Raw genomic sequence first — 17,651 nt, forward strand, 5'->3', positions numbered from 1 at the left:
AACTAATATTTCCCTTCTTTTATCATCTTCACTTTGCTCAGCTCCTCTGCTTCTATCAGCTTCTTTGTTTTGTGTTTTTAATCTTTGTTTTGTCTCTTTAACAGTCAGATCAACCGGGTTAGGACAGAAGACCTCTTGTCGTTGAGCCCGCATGAAGAAGTTTCAGTTTTTGAAGATAGGCCACTGCAAAAGACAGTGTAATAGGATTGTGGATTGGGTTGTCGAAGCCCACCGCCACAACAAAGTCGTACCTTTGAAGTTGAACTAGGTATCCCCTCCACTCTTTTGGAGCTGCGATGTTCTGAAGCTAGTACTGTGTTCTCTCAGACAATTACGTAATGAAAGTAATGCAGTTTTTATACCCAAAAAAAAAAAGAAAAAAGAAAAAAAAAAGCTTCAAAATCAACCCAGCAACCTAAAATTCGAACAGATGCAAAATTATAGCTTAACCAAGAGAGTCTATTCAATTGGATGAATTAAAACTTCAAATTCTTTCAAAGTGCTCCAAAATGGCATTAATCCGACTCTTAAGATGTCCCTGACTAGCTTGAACCGAAAACATTTCCCTTCCTCGCGCTGTTTGCTTCTCTTTTGGTTCTCCTGATTCTTCTTTTTCTCTGTTCGCTATTGTCCTCTTTTAATTTCTTTGAGAAACCACCTTTTGAAAAAATAAAGAGAGAATAAAAATAGGCTGAGGTCTGATCTAAATTCTTTTCCTTTCTTAAAGAGGCCAACGTACAAACATAACCAATATAGATTTCGCTTCCTCTTGCTCGCAGAAACAACAACTGCGTGTTTTTCTCATGCAGCAAAGCATACAGTTCTTGAAGCTTCTTCTAGACACGGAACCCTGGACTTAACTGGCCTTCTCATGCCAAAAGTCACACATTGTAATGGAGTCTTGAAGTTTTTCGCTCCACTAAGGACCGTTCAGAAGCAGAGACGTAGACCACAAGATTGGGAGTGAGAATTTGGTTAAGATCTCCAGATTCTCCACCCGACAACCAATCTGATCACCGTGACAATTGTCATGTAAGGTCATTGAAAACGCAATGGAAGCGGTGGAAACAGATCATACTTCCAACCCAGACAGATAGAGACCGGCCCTCCTTATCCAAGGTTGTAGGCATAGAATGAGCGCGGAATTCCAAAGAGAGCAGTGCGCTGTCTTTTCTTTGAAATTCCTGCATCCCCTTGGATATCCACTTTATTTGTATGAACATGGATGAACAACATGTTGAAGAGAGCACCGCCACTCTCTCTCCCTTCTCCAGAATTTTCTAGCAAAATTCATCAGCTGCGCCACTTCTAGACTTCTCCATAGAAATCTAGTTGTCAGGCTATAATAAAATAATTATTTGTACAATAGTGTAGAAAGCCAGCAAAGTCACCGACTTTCCATCCTATAAATAGGAGCAACTTGCTCCTCATGTGTGTCCAACTAAGAGTGTGCGAGTAAGAAGTCCAAGAGGGTGTGCGTGGCTGTAGTGGGTGGTGTGAGTGTAGAGTGTGGTGTGAGTGTAGGGTAAAATAGTGGTCCCCATTGTGTAGACATAGGAGTCTATAAAAAAAGTGTAAGGGGCTTTGTGTATGAGTGGGGTCTTTGAAAGTTGTTGTCTAGAGTCTGCTGTGGGTGTATATGAGTGAGTGACGTGAGAGTGGTGTACATGAGTGCAAGAGTTCATTGTACACTTATGATGCAATTAAGTGTTATTGTAATATTAAGAAAGTGTTTAGTATAATCACGTTTCGCAACTCGACACAACAGAGCTGTTGGCTCGTGTCAACAAGGCTGAACATGATGTTGGCCTCTCTGAACATGGCTGTGGGACTGCAATTGTGTTGGACTGCGATATGATGGACTGAAATGTGTTGTGATGGCTGTGATTGCCGTGCTGTGATGGCTGTGATGGACTGAGATGACCGTGATGACTGTTATGTGATCATTGCAGTTGGTTGTAATTTCCTCTTATTGTTGAAAAATTGACGGTCTTTCTTTGTCTGAACATGGCTCAACAGAGCTGTTACCTTGTATGAACACGGTTGTTGGCCTGTCTGAACATGGCTGTTGGCTGTTGCACCTGTTGGACTGCAATTTGATGGACTGAGATATGCTGTGATGGCTGTGCAGTGACGGAGGCGCTGTAATCACTGGAGTTGATTGTAATTTCCTCTTTTTGTTGTACCTTGATGGTCTTGCTTGACTTACGCTCAATGTTACTATTATGTGGTATTGTGACAGTAATCACTGTGGAAACATTGTACCTAAGATTAGTTCAGTTTCGATGTTTTATGTCCTTATCCTTCCCATCACCTTCAGAACTGCAACTACTTAGCTATTAGTCTCTTGACTATTAACTTAAAATTCAGGAGATTCTTGAATTTAGAATTTGGTGGTTTCCTGTTTCTTATTGAGCAATTATGGTTGCAAAACTTGGGAATTTAATTTTCAGTTATCTTCCGCTAGTGCTTTTATGCCTCGGATTTTTTGTCACGCAAGTTGTCACCTGTAATCATCGGTCAGTATTTGATGCTTTCCATTAACTCTTTAATTACCCTATCTTCAGTCCGCAGTTGCTTATGAAGTCCTGAAGAGAGTAAATGAGGCCTTGTTTCTTTAATCAACCGAACTAGGATTTTCTAGGAAGATTTGCTAATAAAATGAATACAATTGAACTTGGATTTGCTAATACTGTTGAACACAATTTGACCTTGTTTGCATCATAGCATTGGTCTTACTTGCATCTAGCCTCCACTGACCCTACCTAGAAGCAAAAAAAATAGACAAACAACACCATCCCCGATCCAACATTGTTGCCAGTCTAAGGCAACGAAAATTGTGTTTTTTTATCCAACATCAGCAACAGCATTGCGCACATCAATCCTATCAATGCAACAATGCCTCTCAAATAGATCTTTTCCTTTGCTTCCAATTGAGACACCTCCACTTGTATCTTGTTCTTTTTTCGTTTACTCCTTTCTAGTTGCATTTGAAGACTCTGGACTTTCTCCTCAAATACTTTCAACTGACTATCTATACCTTCAATATTATTTACCAAGGCTTTCTTTTCATTAATCAATCCACAAATCACTTCCCTGTCATGTAATGAGGGCTTAAGATCGATCCATTCAGAAGAACCACGATTATCAACCTGTCCAATGCAAGCAAGGAATTCAAATCCCAGCAATGCACACTTTACTCAATAGAAACTTTGAAGTCAACAATGTACGCATAACAAGTAGCAAAGCAAATTGATTGGAAACGCTAGAAATTATGCGAAACAGAGACCGTCATATACAGCACATGCACAACACAGCACAGCAATGCACATTTTCTTGCTTTTTTTGTTCGAATGTGCATTATCTAGATAGGACATGATAGAATTCAATAATCATTTGCATTACATATTTATACCTATCCAACGAAACAAAAATGGTCATTCATCCACTAGAAATATGGTAAAGTTAAAAGACAGTTTGGATAGGTATGGATATGTAATGGACAAGTTCGAATGGTCTTTTAAACGCAATTCCTATTGTTTTTAGATATTATTATCTTATTTAAATAATTTCGAAAATGGGTGTACCTGGTAAAAGAAAAAATCAGATAATAGGCAAATTTCTCTTTTAAGGAAAAACATAATTAACTCATTTTTTTGTGTTGTACGGGCTTCTTAGCTAATAATAAACGAAGAAGGGCACTTGTAAGAGAGTTGAACTCTTAGTCGCGTAGCAGTGGAGGAAAGAATATGATAGTGTTGTTCATACTTACCTGTTTAGCTCGTACTATGTCCAGGGCCATCTCGCTAAACCATAATCTGCTTCTATCTCCAAGTTGCCTATCATTCCCTTGACAAATAATTTGTCTCCCAAGATCTCTCGACAGATGACAAAGAGCTTCCCGCATAAACATTGCATTACTTCTTTTCTCGTTAACAAAGAAACTTGCATCATAAATTATCTGTAACTGCTGTGGAAGATTGTAGCAAGGCACTTCCTTCAACTTATTCACTGTGCTTAGCCAATTTTCTCTACTTTGGCCTCGGAGATGTGAACCGAACACTTTAAGAGCCAATGGATTTCCTCCAAGGAATTTAACAATTTCTCTTGAAAGATCACAAAGATCAGGCGAAGCTGAATCTGTGGTGAAAGCAAGCTTGGTGAAAAGTTGATGAGCGCATTCAGAATCCATTTCCCACATTTCGTACATATAATCGAAATAAAACGATTCCACTAATTTACCCCAGGAGTATAAACGATATATATTTTCTCTGCTTGTAACGATGATCCTACTCCCTGGACCACATTGCCTAAAATTTTCCATTAGTTGAATAAATTGATCATCATAGCTAATGTCATCGAAAACAACTAAGACTCGCTTGTGAGGTAACCCGCTTTTGATCACATTGTTCCCTTCTTCAAAGTCACAGGTTTCAGAAAGCGAGAAACTAAAAAGATCTGCCACCATTTTTCTTTGCATTTTTTCAATGCCACCGCATGAGGATGATTCTTGAATGTTTTCTAGGAAGCATTGACTCTCAAATTTAGGAGAGAGTATGTTGAAGATTGCCTTGGCAAGAGTTGTCTTTCCAATGCCTCGCTTTCCCCAGATTACTATTACTTGTTGATGACGAATACCAACATCTGATATTTTGTTCAGACGACTGACTCGATGATCAATTCCAACTAGATATGGGGGCAAATATCTATTTCGTATTGGGATCTTTTGCAAAACCCTTTGAACAATATCTTTAATAACCTTGCCTTCCCTGCAATATTCAAGAGATCGTTTCACATGAGGTTGTATCTAAGCAATTAGAAATTCAAATGGAAGCATATAATGGTGACTAGTTTGTCGATATGCATTTTCTATATAGTATTTGCCCTGGATATATAGAACTCGCTCTTTCCACATGTACCGGGTAAAATGATAATAAGTTGCATGTCAATATAAATTTTCCATGTAGTATTCGCTATGAAAGTACATAAGTCGCTCTTTCCACATGTATTGAGGAAAGAGTAAAGCTTCCCTTACGGGGTAGTGAGTATTACCCCAAAGAGTTCATCTAAACAGTCTATATAAGAGATGTGTATGAACCTATTCTTGAGGCACCCTTTGGGAGTTCAACGGCATGAAGATTGTTATGAAATAATGCAGAAACTAGGAGATGTTGCAATTGAAATGTAAAGCAAGAAGAAAAAAATTAACGAATCAATTAACGATGAATGCTAAGAACACTAGAAATTTACGTTGTTCGATCCGAGTATAGACATCTACTCTATGGTTGAAGTAAAAGTCAACTGCCAAGAAAATCGCTATGAATTGGATATATAGAATTTGCAATCGCCCAAGTGTGGACCAGCCTTAGATTACACCCAAAGCAAAACTTATCTCACTCTCTCTCTCTCACAGTCACTCAAAAAACTTACAAAGAGAAAAACCCTATCACTCCTCTCGTTTGCTATAGTGTGTGGTCACCGATTATAATTCCGTATTAATATGTACTTATAAGTCTTGTTGAACTAGGTATCTATGCAACATAGAAAGTATGTCAGAAATTTTCTACTTGTTCGGACGTCAAACCACAAGTTTTATTCAAATTCGGAATTTTTACTTGGATCGGAAATCTTTCGTGGGCTCGAACTTAAGACATAGTGTAATCTAAAGAGTCTTAGCTTAGTACTAGACAATAATGTATACAAACCTGGGTATTGTGTTCGCTCCTATTCTAAAACACAATCAGAAGGCAGATATTATAATGATTCAATAAATACATAAATAGATCAAGAGACGAAGATCGTGTCAATACCCTTGATCTTTCAGATGCCATCCCTTGATTCTAGCCACCATGGTCAAAGCCTCCTTCCATGGCTTCACTTCAGGGCAGCCAAGTTCCTCCTCATGCTTCATTAGGGCGTTTTTGTACACCTCTGTTTGAAGCTTAACATCCAAGGGATCCACATCATAAAAGATGGGCATTATCTCTTTCTCCGGGAATTGCCGAGTGCACTGCGCCATGCGTGTTAGCTCTTGCAGGCACCATTTACTCGAAGCGTAGTCTTTGGAGAAAATTGGAATGTAAATTTTGGAGCTTTGTACTGCATGCAAGATCTCTGAGATATTTTTGCCAGGGCGTAACTCCTCTTCGTCCCTAAAAATGTGGATTCCTCTATCTTTCATGAACTCGTAAAGGCAATCTGCGAATCCGTTGCGAGTATCGGGTCCTCGAAAACTCAAGAATACATGGTAGCCACCACCTGTTGCAGTGCCTGAGTCTATCTCTTCCTTCGCCATTTAGCAAACAAATTGATGCTACGGTGACTTCTTTTCTGTGGTGCTTGAGGAGATTTCTACGGCAAGAGGCACGATCAAGATCAGTAGCGATTTCCACTGTCTTTCTTTCTGCGTAAGGCGACTCATTGAAAAGTCCTTTTCAGCTTGTCATGATATACTCTTCCTTTCCGCGTAAGGTCTTCCTTTCCACGAAGGCCACTCATTGAAGTCCTTTTCAGCTTGTCATTATATACTCTCTTCTTTTCCGCGTAAGGTCTTCCTTTCCGCGTAGGGTCTTCCTTTCCGCGAAGGTCACTGATTGACTCTTTTCCCTTTCGCACAAGTAGACTCCTCGAAGTCCGTTTCAGCTTGTCATTATTTAACAATCACTCGTCCTGCAAAATCCGCGTGACGGACGAGCGATGTATTTGTCCCCTTTGTCATCGAGGCGAAAGTTGTCGGAGAATGCTAAGTAATTCCCAGTCCGACGGGCGAAATCTTCAAGCGGACTGATTGAGCTAATATTTGGATGTCTAAATCTAATGTCCACTTTGCTTCAGTTTTGTTCACTTTTCTTGTTGCATTTAACATCGATACAAAAATATGACGCACTCTTAATTGATGTGAATAAATAGCAAGCTCAATCGGTGAACAAAATAATCAATGAGCCATAAACTTATTGATAGTGCAAGATGTCAATACAACACGAGGATGGGGGTAGTGTAGATGATATCGATGAAATCCTTCACCAATTAATAGCTCAAGTTATTGTTGAAAAATCTTTCACTAGCCGACTACTCAAAAGATAAATATAGAGATTTGCCAACGATCAATCGAAAATAAGGACGGTGAACTGATAAAAACACATGATTACCGGGTGGTTGCCTGTAATATCGAAATTTATATCTTTTTGTGGAACTTGAGGGGATTTCTACAACAAGAGGAGGCATGATCAAGATAAGTAGCAACTTCCAATCGCTTTCTTTCTGCTTAGAAGGTTTCCTTTCCTCGTAAGCGACTCATCAAAGTCTTTGTTGGTCCTTGAGGAGACTTCCACTCTCTTTCTTCCCACGAGAGGTCACGCTACTCGGAATCCTTTCCAGCTCGTCCCTATTGGGAACTCTCTTTCCGCGTAACGTCCGGGAAATTTAACTGGAAAGTCCCTTTCAGCTTTGTCGCCATTCAATTCTTTCTTTCGGCGTAGGTTCGCTCCTCGTCATTATTTAACCGGGGTTCCGCCTAAGTTGACTAGTCCAACTCCTTTCAAGCTTGTCGTTATTAAAATGTCACAATACCTTGTCACGTCATCAGTGGAAAAATACTTAATAATCCTCTAACTTTCTTTTGCTTCCTTCTTGGCCATTTAATTTATATAATACCTACCACAATAAATATTTTCCATTAATATTTTATTTAATAAAAAATAAAAATATAAAGTTTTATATAAACATGAAAATGATTATCAACTAGTACATACATAAAAAAAATGGTGTCAACTTTTTACTTTGCGGTCAATAAAATACTGATATATAGATACACTATTCAATTATTCAACCTAATGAATTTGTCCACATCCATTGTCCACCTGAGACGATTTTGCGGTTTTTATTGTTGCCTTTTTTTCCCTTTCTTTTTTATCTCATCTATACAATTACGTTGAAGGGAAGACATTAGATTCCCAATATATCTCACGAAAAATGGCTAGTGAAGTTAATATCAGTTGATCAAACATATTATTTAATTAAGTCATACTTAAGATGTTACAGCTTTCACGACCATAGTTAAATCCTCAAAGCATAATCTGTGGTGTGAGCAAACATTTCGAACTTATGTATCACTGTCCTCATGGATTCTTCTTGGCATTTTTACACGCGCGTGAAACCATAGTCCATGAGTAGGGTGTCACGACCTACCATCGGGGGGAGGGAACAGGTTTAGGGGTATTGCTTAAAGGACGGGCTTAAGGGCCATGATTAGGCGCGGGCTCTCCCAAGCCCATACCCTGCGTGACAATGGGATATTTTTTTATAATTTTGCACAAATGGAGTCGCCACTAGCCTATTGGGGTCGACTAGAAATCAAGTGAGGCATGTGAGTGTACCTCATTTCCTACGCAACCGGAGAATCTAGGATCGGGGACTTAATTACACTAATTGACTAATTAGTGCCATTTTGGTACATAATTTTGTTCATTTTAACAAAATGATTTTCATCAGGCAGTTTAGATAGATTTCATACCTATCCACTAACATAGGAGGTGAGCATGCAGGTGCGCAATCAATAAAGTAATAATTATACCTATCAAGATCCTATTTGCCCTAAAATTAAACGCGTGCAAATTAAACACAAAACACGTAAATTAAACATACGATAAAAAAAAATACAATAAAATAAAGGCTTAATTACACTTGCAATACATAGCAATTCCTAACCAAACCCTATCATTTTTAGATTTTCAAAATTTTTAATTTAATTTAATTTTAATTTTTTAACTATTAATTTTTTTCTTTAAAAAGGTCGAATTTTTAATGCTTTCTGAGTTTTTGAAATTTCGGAAATTTTTTGAATTTTTATCATTTTCGAAATTTTTGATTTTTGATTTTGATTTTTAATTTTTAATATATATTTAATATTTAATATTATTATACTTCAATAAAATGGGTTCAGACCGGGTAAACCCCAATCCGGCCGGTGGACCCAACCCAAACCTGGATCCAACATTTTTGGGTTAAAAAAACATTTTTTTAAATTTTATTTTACAGCTTTTTTTTTTTTTAAAGATTCCTTTTGTTATTTTTTTCTTTTTCCTCACATCATCCTTTCCCCTGCACGTTCTGCCCAACTGTCCTTCCCGAGCCAGCTTTGCCGTTTTAGTTTTCTATTTTTTATTTATTTTGCTTTTCTTTCTCCTGTTATTTTCTGGCTTTTCTTTCTTCTTCTTTTTTTTATATCCTTTCCCTCCTGCGATTCCTCCTTCCCAAGACCAACTTTTCCTTTCTTTTTAATATTTTGTTTTACTTTTTTACTTTTTCCATATTTTCTCGTTCTTTTATTCTTTTTTATTTTTTTTCGGTCTTCTTCTCCTTCGTGCTTGCCCTGCACCCCTTCAACTCAGCATCATCTTCATCCTCCCGCCCCTCTTTCCACGAGACCAAAGGTCCCGGAAGGCCAGAATATACCAAACCTACTTCTCACATTTAACGATTCAAAGCATTTAAAAAAAAAAAAAAGAAATTAAGCTTAATCAAAATAATTTAAGCTTCTTGCAAACTATGCTCATCTACCCCGCAACTACCATTCACGTTCATAAACACCATCTTTCAAGTCCACGGATCAAGAAATGGTTATTTAGAGATATGTTGCACATACGAAAGCATTGGAACAAGAACATACGAAACAGAGGGTATATATTTCGGTCAGACATTTCGTCGAACACACGAAGGGCATCGGCTAAACGGAAGCTTCGTATCTATTAGAGACACGAACTCATACCAAAACCAGCGAGCGAGGTTCAACTTTGGAACAGAAGCAACTAGTTAGGGCGCGTTTGGTAACGATTCCATTCAGGAGCCGATTCGATAAGAACCGATTCTTTTTGATTCATTCCCAGGAACCGATTCCGAGTAAAAACACGTGTTTGTAACTGTTCAAATTTTTTTATTCTGGAATAGAATTGCGTTTGGTACCGTATTAATTGATTCTGTTCCAAATTAATTTCTTTTGATTTTTAAATAAATTTTAAATAATTTATTTTGATTTTTTTTTTAAATAAATTTTAAATAATTTCTTTACTTTTTTACTTTTTTTCTTTTTCTTTTTCTTTTTTTCCCCTTTTTCCTATTCTTCTTCTTCTTCATTTGGCCGGTCGCCGGACCGGCGACCGGCCAGACGAGGCCGGCGACGCTCACCGGAGCGCCGCCGGCCCTCGGCGAGGTCGGCCTTCGTCGGCCGAGCCTCGCCGGGCCCGGGCGAGGCTCGCCCGGCCCGCCGAGGCTCGGCCTCGCTGATCTCGGGCGAGGCCGAGCCTCAGTGGGCCGTGGCCTCGCCCGGCCTCGGCGAGGCCGGCTTGCCACCGCGGGCCGGGCGAGCCTCGCCGATGGCCGGGCGAGCCTCACCGGCAGGCTGGGCGAGGCTCGCCCCCACCGGCGAGGCTCGACCTCGCCGTCTGGCGAGGCCGAGCCTCGCCAGTGCCGGGGCGAGGCTCGCTCAGCCACCGGCGAGGCTTGCCCAGCCGTCGGTGGCGGGTCGGCCTCGCCGGTGCCGGGCGAGGCCGGCTCGGCCACTCGCCGAGGCCGGCCTCGCCCAGTCTGGCGAGGCCGAGCCTCGCCGGTGGCTGGGCTTGCCTCCGGCGAGCTCGCCGGACCTCGCCCGGCCGGCGAGCCTCCGGCGATCTCGCGGACCGGCGGCCGGCGGTGGACCGGCGACCGCGGCGGCGGTGGGGCGGCGGCGGACGGCGGCGGGCGATGGCGAATGGCAACCGAGATGATAAAAGAGAAGAACAAGGTTTTACCGTTTTAATTCTTTTTCGATTCTGGACGAGAATCAAATTTTTTTGATTCTCAAATCTTGTCCAAAATTGTTCCGGGAACAAAAAATTTACCAAACGCGATTCTCATCCCAAGCGATTCTGGGAACAAAAAATCAGAATCGCCTTTGTTGGGCAAGTTGCCAAACGAGGCCCTTATACTCCTTGTGAACAAAATAATAGCGATCATCGAACAGAAAGAAGACCAAATAGTAGCGTCTCGCCTAGGCATTTTATCAAGCATGCGCTAAAGAAACAAGAGATTTTTTTCGGCTAAGACTCAGACGCGAACCTAGTTTCTAACTGAAAATGCCAGCACACACAGAAACAACCATGAAAGATCAGCAAGGCCGAGGCTCGCGTGAACTGGTCGTTCACGAGCTCCGGCCTGACACCTCTCAAACGGGGCACCTACGGTTCGGAAGGCTTACCTGGTTCGGGCGGCGAGCAACGGGCAGACCTCGGGTGACGGCGAAACACTCTCTCCCCGATCGTCTCTCCCTCTCTCAAACTCGCTCTCCGGTACTCTCTGTCTCTCCCACCTTCTCCTGGTTCGGTCTCTCTCCGTTTCTCTCTCCGATTCTCCCTGTGCTTCCTCTCTTCCCACCCCTTTTTGACTGTGCTGTTGCCTTCATGTTTTTCTCTGTTTTTTTTTTACCGAGCTCTTCAAGATCAACGATCGGTGTGTCTGGTTCTTGCCTCGCCAGCCTGTCGACCGGCCTGCTCCCCGACCCGCGGATCACGCCGGACCTCGATCTTCTTGCTCTCGCTGTGCTGCTGCAACTTCTGCTACTTTGTTTTTTCTGTTCTTGCAGGTCTATTTCAGCGAAGACCAGCAGGAGGGGGGAAGAAAGCTGGGCATGAGCCGAGCCGGGGAGAAAGAAGAGGAAGATGGGCCATGCATGGGCCACGCGAGGGAGAAAAGAAGATGGGCCGCATAAGGGCCTGCGCGTGGGGGAAAAAACAAAGACAGAATGACCTCTCTCGTTTTCCTTTTTATTTTTATTTTTGTATTTTCTTTTGTTTTGTTGTTTTTTTTTCTTTTTAGTGGCTAATTCCTAATCTTGTACGTGATTAATTCTTAAATAAAATTGTAAAATTTAGGTGTCAACATAGGGCATGCCTCTTTTCAAAGGGTAAATCCTTCTCTATGTATGAAACGGTGACCTGTTAGTTTTCAAGATTTCTCACATGTCAGTTGCATATACGCTCATTATAACAAAATGATGCCACATCGCTTTTCACCTAACTAAAATAAATTCTTCTAACCATATGGTTACATAGCCAGATTAAGCCGCATGAGATTACCTCTTCTCCATTCGAAATGGGTTTCAATGCCACTATCGTTGCTGGACCATCTCTGTCCTGAGAAAGATAGCAGCCATTAAATCACTTCTGTTGCATACCATTTGCATTCTTCACCCACACAGGTGCCATGAAAATTAACTGACTCAACATAGCATAGATATAGATGATGTTATGTGACGAAGGCATGACTTCAACCGTCCAAACTTTCAAAAGCATGAGTATATCTCATAAATGAGTATCCAGCCCACAACGCGCAAGTCATGGATAATAGGCAACATTTATGTAATATTTGTAAAATTTGTATTTGCGAAGTAGAAGAGCGTTGATATCAGGAATATTAAAAGGGATGCATTGGTCAATCATATTGAAGGGTGATCTCAGTAAATCTGAATAATGTCAACTTAAAGCTTAAAAGGATTTAAAATGTTAAACCATGCCAAGAAAAAATAAAAAAAGTTAAGAATGCTAGATATACAAACGCTATTTTTTTTTTTTTATAGCGGGCCAAAGTCTGATAAAAAAACGAAAAAAAAAAAAAAAGTAAAGAATGCTAGAGATGCAAACACTATTTAAAAAAAAAAAAATAGTGGGCCAAACTCTGATAGGGTGTTTATACATAGCCCATTGTACAGTTTGCTACACTGCTTTGTAAACAATTTTGGAATTGGGCCTTTACATCCCCAGCATTACTAAAAGTCAATGACGTCACTGTTACAAACTAAATGTGCACGGGACTACTCCTCTCTTTGAAAGCTTTGGTATTAGGATCGCAAGAATGATTCATGCAGCTATGCAAGGGGAAAAATGCTGTGCCTGAAAGTATGAATTCAATTATTATCAAAACACCTGGCATGATAACTTAACTATAGAAATAGGAGAAATTCAAAAGGGAATTGCTGAGTATATGTGAGGACAACAAGGAATAAAAACATACTTTACGCGACATCAATAATAAGCTTCTGCCTGTCAGTACATAAACAAAGCAGCACCGCATGTATCATTGTCAAACTAGGAAAGCCTGCAAATTCACGCTCATATCCTATTCTAGAGTTGCTTTCAAGTAAGTTATTCTATCCTGTTAGCTAAAACGCGGTTGGCATCGTGTTTCTATTCAAAAGTGTCCAACATGTAATCATTGTGTGCTTTCTCTAGTCTCACAGCATGCGTATAAACGTTCCGATACCATCCTATTATACAAAGATCAAACAATGAAGAGTTAAGACAGCTTCGAGGTAATCTAGCCAAGGTCTTGTGACATGTAGGTGAAGGGGTACGCTTACCCGTAATGGCATAATTAGAACAGTAATCAGGTTTTAATGATGAGGGATTCTTCAACTAGAAGCACAACCACGTTCGTCAAGTAATCGAGTCTGTCCAATTAAAATTTTGCATACCCTGCCAACAAACTGCATACTCATCATTAAGGCATCCTAACAAGGTCGGGATATTTGCTGGCTTCTCCCTGCCAATAGAGACAAGGCAAATGCACGCATTGTATATCGCTTCTCAGGAGATGGTAGATCGTCAATATACAAAAAGTAAACTTCCACAGTAGATGCTATAACCAGATCACAGTGACAATCCAAAACCAAAAATAAGAAAATCTTAAATGCCCCAATCAGATTATCATGAGTAAGCTATTCACAAGACACTTGTCCTCAATACCAAGGAGACCAAGCCATCTTAACAATGTTGGAATACTTTCTTGGCTTCGTCCTGCCAATATAGACAATGGCAAATGCATGCATTGTATATAGCTTCTTAGGAGATGGTAGATCGTCGATATACAAAAAGTAACCTTCTACAGTAGATGCTACAACCCGATCACTCTGACAAACCAAAACCAAAAATAAGAAAATCTTAAATGCCCCAAGCAGATTATCATGAGTAAGCTATTTATAAGGCAATTGTCTTCTATTTCAAGGAGATCAAGGCATCTTAACAATGTTGGGATACTTTCTTGGCTTCTTCCTGCCAATATAGACAATGGCAAATGCATGCATTGTATATAGCTTCTCAGGAGATGGTAGATTGTCAATTTACAAAAAGTAATCTTCCACAGTAGATGATACAACTGGATCACTGTGACAAATCAAAACCAAAAATAAGAAAATCTTAAATGCCCCAAGCAGATTATCGTGAGTAAGCTATTCATAAGACACTTGTCCTCGATACCCAGGAGATCAAGGCATCTTTACAATGTTGGGATACTTTCTTGGCTTCTTCCTACCAATATAGACAATGGCAAATGCATGCATTGTGTAAAGCTTCTCAGGAGATGGTAGATCGTCGATATGCAAAAAGTAATCTTCCACAGAAAATGCTACAACCAGATCACTGTGACAAACCAAAACCAAAAATAAGAAAATTTTAAATGCAACAAGCAGATTTTCGTGAGTAAGCTATTCATAGGACACTTGTCCTCAATATCAAGGAGACCAAGTAAAATGTATTTTTTTCATGTGAAGTAGACATGTCAAATATTTGAAACATCCTATTTCAATGCACTTCAATGCAAAAAGGAATATAGAAAGAAAGGAAAATTGGAATTATAATTCTTATTGCGATAAGACTCAGAAACTAGGAAATATGCAATCCTTGATATGTCAAAAACTTACAGATTATTCAACTCAAACCTTCCAGTGTTATGCCCATAAATGTCAAGTAAGAATTCTTTGAAGAGTCAAGGTACCCAATCTCATACACTATAGTACCATTGGAGAGCCACAGAACAAAGATAACTGATAATCAACAAGTTATGAGGGTTCTTGAAAAAATACAAAGTTCACATTCTTTTTCGAAGATAGCTGCCTTCAGGAGTTGAGCTGCGATGACTGAAAAAAAGGATTATCGGGAAAATGACAGCACAATGAAGAAGATCACAGAAATGCAAAGTGATAAAAAAAGAAAAAGACAGAATTGACTATTTGACATTTCCCAAAAAAAGAGATAGGAGGTAGCTTGAGGCCATTTTTAGAATGAGCAACTGGGTTTGACCACCGATTTAAATTTACAATACACTTGAACTTCCAAAAGGCGCTTGAAAATGGCAGTGATCTTACAAAGAAAAAGATAAGAATAAATCAAAAGTTAAAAAAGGCATGACTAAGGATGATGAAGCAGTTGAGATTTTCTTATTTTCATGAGCAAAGAGAAATTCACTATGAGGCACCCTCGATTTACAAAAAGATGCTGGGAAGTAGTTGGCTCTGAGTCCATTTCATCGTGCCAAATAACAAATGCTATTAGCAAACTAAGCATGGAAGGTAAAGAAGAAGAACCAAAGAGTGGAATGCAACCAACAAAATAATGAGCGAGCATCACCAACAAACACTGCTGCAGGAGCAGCCTCATAAGAACCAGCATGATCAATGATTGAGATACCAAGATTCATTTCCCTAATTACATACCAGCATGGGAGCTTTGAAAATCCCAAGCTATCATCTTTTATATTGTCACGGAAAAATGGAGTCTTTAACCCAGTCCAAATCTTTTCTTCCACTATTAATTCTCCTACCAGTCACAAAAAGGAGGTCTGTATACATAACTATCACACAGTGAATCACTAGAAGCAAGATTGGCTAAAATTACCAAATATAATCCTCTTAAAATGCAATATCTCGAAGAAATGTGTTTACTTTAAAGCAAAGCTCTTTAATTTCCATCCTAAATACAGCTTCACAGAAACATAAACATCCTCTGGCAAGGCTACGCATTACCACCACCTAAATTCAGTAAAAGTTAATGAGTATAATTTCACCTGTTTGACAGATAATTCCTGAATAGGTAAAGCCTGACAGAAAAATTACCTTCTCTTGTGTCCGACTGATACTGGCTTCCATGCTTCTTAAAGTAAGGGCATATGACAGTCGTCCATAACGCTAGCCGTGTCCTTCATATAACTATTAAGAAAAATTTCTTTTGACTTGCTATATCTTAATATGGTGTATGCAATTGCCTGAAAAATGAGAACCAATGTATTAGCTATCTGCACCAGTTTTGTTAAACATGTGCAGTACACTGACTACTAACCGAGAATTTAGACAGTCTAACTACGCAGTAATATTCTATGATCCAATTGCTCTCTGATAATAAAGCATGACAATATAATAATATAGGCATACTACAACAACCGCCAAGCAGTTTCTCAACAGGTTGGTCAACCAGATAGACAAACAAATTGACAATGGTGAATTAAATTTGGCTAATGTTAAAAAAAGAAAAAAGAAAAATCTTCTTCCCTCAGCAGAAATGTCTTATATCAAAGACCTCAGACAAAGCACAACATACGAAAGACAATGCCTCACTCAGCCGCCTACATTTCCGACCAGGAAGGGCAATTTAACAAGATGGTACATAATGAATTGTCAACATCAATAGTCATTATCATTGCTTTGGCAGTTCCCTAAGTTCAAGCATGATATCCACCCAATTCCTCCTTTACCAATCTCTAACAGAAATAACAAGTAGTTTTTGTTTTTTGGTAGCAAATAACAAGTAGTTGACCGATACACTATTTCACTGTCAATCTCGAAAATTTGCCCAATATTCAGGTATGACCAACTGTCAAAAATAAAACTGCCGCAAAACCTTTCTTGCTAGAAGAACATCTTCGTATTGCATCACCAGAAAAAATTACAAAAAATAGGGTAGGAAAATGAAACTTAGGAAGAGGAATAAGAAACATGGAAACTAATTATAGAAGAAGCATACTTTGGCTGCCATAATTAATATATCATTTGTTTCTGCAGTGAAAGAGAAAACGAAAAAGAAGTATCAATAGAAGTAGATATAAATTAGACTAATGAAGCCCCTCCACAATATAGATTAAGAGTGTTGACACCTAAATTTTGGCGACCCATTTAGACATTTATCGTATTAAAAAATTAGGGGTTAATTTTATCCCTAAAAAAATAGTTAATCGCATAGCATATAGTTTTAGGTGCATTTATTTTTTATTTGCATTTACATTGGGTTGGTGACGGATGGATTTGAATTGATGGTTCAAAAACTTTAAGTTCATGAGTCGGGCCAAGCCCACGAAGAAAGCAAATCGGTCCAAGCCCGTATCCTCGGAGATATTTTACGAATTTATCTTTGTGAGATTTCAATTCAAAAGCAAATATTACGTTTGGAAAAAACAAATATTGCGTTTCGAAAAGAAATATTCGTGGATATGGATTTGGAAAATTTAAAAACCCTAATCCGTGCCCTATAAATAAGTAAACATACGTAGGGTTCAGGGGAGGCCACACAATTGAGAACACACGGCCGCAAAAAAAGAGAAAACTCACGTTCTCCACGAAGAGAGAGGCAATACCGAGGGGAAGACTCCTTTTTCACGAAGGTGGCGATAGAGCAAAGTCAAAATACCGTTCCAGCCGTCTTTTTGGCGTTGTGCAGCCTCAGTTCTTCATCCGCAACGCCTTGTTAATGAGTGCTACCCTATTGAGCTGTTGCCGACACCATCGTTTGACGTGCCTGAGTTGTGTCTGAGTTCCCCGATGTGCTGCCCTCATCACGTTTAAAGCTCTTGGTTTGTGG

General features: G+C 39.6%; 1 protein-coding gene and 1 long non-coding RNA gene across 2 annotated transcripts; both read right to left on the minus strand.

Annotated features, from left to right (window-relative positions):
* Positions 1-2,662: 2,662 nt before the first annotated feature.
* On the minus strand, positions 2,663-6,432 carry LOC104427172 (TMV resistance protein N-like). The gene is made up of 3 exons (XM_018864599.2): positions 5,811-6,432; positions 3,773-4,769; positions 2,663-3,152 (listed from the first exon to the last, which is right to left on the minus strand). The coding sequence occupies exons 1-3, from the start codon at positions 6,293-6,295 to the stop codon at positions 2,823-2,825; spliced, it is 1,812 nt and encodes a 603-aa protein (XP_018720144.2). The 5' UTR covers positions 6,296-6,432; the 3' UTR covers positions 2,663-2,822.
* Positions 6,433-13,554: 7,122 nt separating this feature from the next.
* On the minus strand, positions 13,555-16,059 carry LOC104424798. Its single transcript, XR_005547604.1, has 2 exons — positions 15,917-16,059; positions 13,555-14,444 (listed from the first exon to the last, which is right to left on the minus strand). It is a non-coding gene; the product is annotated as an uncharacterized LOC104424798 (long non-coding RNA).
* Positions 16,060-17,651: the final 1,592 nt, after the last annotated feature.

Source organism: Eucalyptus grandis, chromosome 11 (assembly GCF_016545825.1).
Source record: "Eucalyptus grandis isolate ANBG69807.140 chromosome 11, ASM1654582v1, whole genome shotgun sequence".
Classification (NCBI taxonomy): Eukaryota; Viridiplantae; Streptophyta; class Magnoliopsida; order Myrtales; family Myrtaceae; genus Eucalyptus; species Eucalyptus grandis.